Source organism: Rhincodon typus, unplaced genomic scaffold (assembly GCF_021869965.1).
Source record: "Rhincodon typus isolate 14 unplaced genomic scaffold, sRhiTyp1.1 hic_rhity00001260, whole genome shotgun sequence".
Taxonomy (NCBI): domain Eukaryota; kingdom Metazoa; phylum Chordata; class Chondrichthyes; order Orectolobiformes; family Rhincodontidae; genus Rhincodon; species Rhincodon typus.
This window is the reverse complement of record NW_025966898.1, coordinates 1-2563: the sequence shown is the minus strand read 5'-3', so window position 1 is coordinate 2563 and position 2563 is coordinate 1. Positions and strand designations below refer to the sequence as shown.

Here is a 2563-nt window from a genome sequence, read left to right as displayed (position 1 = left end):
GGTAGCACTCCATCCTGGGCGAACAACGCCAGGTTGGGGGATGATCCCCAGCTGACTGCAGCAGAGGCTGGCAGTTGATAGGGGAAGGGTTGGAATGAAGACAGCTCTCAGGTCCAATTGGGTACCCCTTGGGGGCAGCAAATGGTGGCGCGCTCTGGTCTGGCTGAGGAACGCCAGGGATGATGAGGAGGTCATTAAGCGATCCCTGGCCAACTCCAGCTGTCGATAGGGGAGGGGGTGGAAAGAATTCACTGATCCAGTCTGATTGGGTACCCCTTGTGGGGAGCATGGGAGTCAAATGGAGACTCGCTCTGGTCTGGCTAAGCAACGCGTGTGGGGGGCAGGGAAGGAGGTTGTCAACCGATTCAAGCCGGTGCCCGCAGTCAATAGCGGGGTGTGCAACGAAGACAAGTGATCCAGTCGGGTTGGGTACCCCTTGGAGGAGCATGGGAGGCAAACAGGGGCTCGCTCCGGTCTGGCCGAGCAATGCCGGGAGTGAAAGGAGGTCATCGAGCGATCCCTGGCCAATTCCGGTTGTTCCACTGTTCCAGTCTGGATGGATACCCCTTGAAGGAGCATGGGAGGCAAATTGGGGGGGGGGGGGGGAGGGAGGGGGGGTCGTTTTTTTTTTTTTTTTTTTTTCCGACAGCAAAGGAGGTCATCAAGCGAAATCTGGCCGACTCCAGCAGATGCCGGTGGTCAATAGCAGGGTGCGAAAAGAAGAGTGATCCAGTCTGGTTGGGTACCCCTTGGGGTAGCATACGAGGCAAATAGGGGCTCGCTCTGGTCTGGCCGAGCAACACTGGACGGCAAAGGAGGTCATCAAGCGAACCCTAGCCGATTCCGGCGGTCGATAGCAGGGTGTGAAAATAAGACAGCAGTTCAGTCTGGTTGGGTATCCTTCGGGGACAGCCAACTGTGGGTTCGCTCCGGTCTGGCTGAGCAACGCCGGGGGGAAAGGAGGTCGTCGAGAGATTGTTGGGAGGACAACAGCGGAGGAAGGCAGGAGTGGAGACCGGTCTCGGGGTGGGGTGGGGGGGGGGGGGGGGGGTGTCCATCCTGGGGGTTGTTTTGTCATTTCTGGCGCTGGGGGGGGTGGTGACGGGATATAAGTCTAGTGCTTACGCCAGCTGTTGTCCGCCCTCCTGCACAGGTAAGTGGCTCCGATCTCCACGGTCACCTCTTGCTCGCGGCCGCCGGGGGCATTGTTGGCGCTGGAGGACTGGCCCGCGCCTGCCGCGCCTCCGCCGCCGCTGCAGTGCCGGCTGGCGCCGCCGGGGGGAGATCGCTCCGGAGGCTCCGAGCCGCGGCGCTGTTGTTGATGATGATGATGATGCTGCTGCTGCTGAGAAGGAGGGGGCTGCGGAGGAGATTCGTCGAGCCCGGGCTCTCGCTTCACCTCGACCAACAAACCCCCCCCGCCGCCGGACACTTTCATCCCGTTGCGGAAAGCCGCCTCCTCCTCCTCGGTCTCCATCTCCTCCGTCTTGATGCTACCGATCACCGTCTGTGTCTGAGCGGCCGCCACCGCCGCCATGACCGCCTCCCCTCCCCCACAACGCGCAATGTCCTCCTTCCCTGGACTCCGCCAGCCCCCACCTCACAGGACGTCAGCCAGCGCGCTGACGTCACCTTCATTAGATATGCAGCGGCGACGGCCCTCGGGGATTGGTCAGGCCTACAGTCGCGGCACGCCCCGTTGGTCCAACGCATCACGTGCTCCATTGTTGGCGCGCGGATTGGCGGAGGCTGGTCTCCGGTCCCCGCCCTCTCCCCAGCGGCTTGACCTTATTACATTTTAACATGCAGACACGAGTCCCCACGTTGATTGGTATAGCCGGCCGCGGGGCGGAGCCCGTTGACGCCATCCTAAAGTGATTGGTCTTCCCACTAAAACGGCGGACGGAGCCCCGCCTACCTCGTTGGATAACGAGAGCCTGTCCGGCGATTGGTTGAACGCGAGCGTTTACTCCACCCAGCCGCCGTTTCCTCCCCGGTGATTGGACGAGCCTGCCCCGAAAAACCCAACCCTCCGCTCAGGCCCCACCTACCCAAGACGTCATGCCCCCCCCCACAACGGGCGCAGCGCCCCGCTGATTGGTCGAGCGCGCGTCCGCGCCCTGCCCACGTGACGCCATCGCGATTAATTTGCGCTGCCGCCACCGCCGCCGATTGGCCGTCTTCGCTCTTTGAACGTCATCACGCAAACCATAACAGGGCGCGTCTCCGCCCCCTGCCCTAACGTTTCCTTGGGGGCGGGTTGCGGTCAGGAGGGGTTGAAGATGAAGGGTCGACCTAACATGGCCGCCTTGACCAAAAGTCGGCGCAAGAGGGGAAGTTGCAGCTGGAGTTCTGCCTTTGCTTGAGCCTCTCAGTCTCAGTGTGTGCTGCAGCAATGGGCCCAGTGAGGCCTGCCTGCGCCTGGCTTGGCACGCAAGGTCACCACTAGGGCTGCTTGACCTCCTGCATCTTGGTTATTTCTACAATTGCTGCATTTGCAGGGTTGGAGGAGCAAGGAGCATTAGGGGTTAGGTTTGGATCTCCCAGGATTAGGGGTTTAGGG

The 2563-nt window shown here is 61.6% G+C and overlaps 1 protein-coding gene across 2 annotated transcripts in view; it reads right to left on the bottom strand.

The window, feature by feature from the left end:
• The window catches only part of kat8 (K(lysine) acetyltransferase 8), a 14419-nt gene extending 12830 nt beyond the window's left edge, over positions 1–1589 (bottom strand). Inside the window, exon 1 of one of the 2 annotated variants that reach the window (XM_048592468.1) lies at positions 1126–1589. In XM_048592468.1, the coding sequence (XP_048448425.1) occupies positions 1126–1537 (412 nt within the window). In that variant the 5' untranslated portion in view covers positions 1538–1589. The remainder of the gene's footprint in view (positions 1–1125) is intronic. The other variant, XM_048592467.1, reaches the window with a different exon arrangement.
• Positions 1590–2563: the final 974 nt, after the last annotated feature.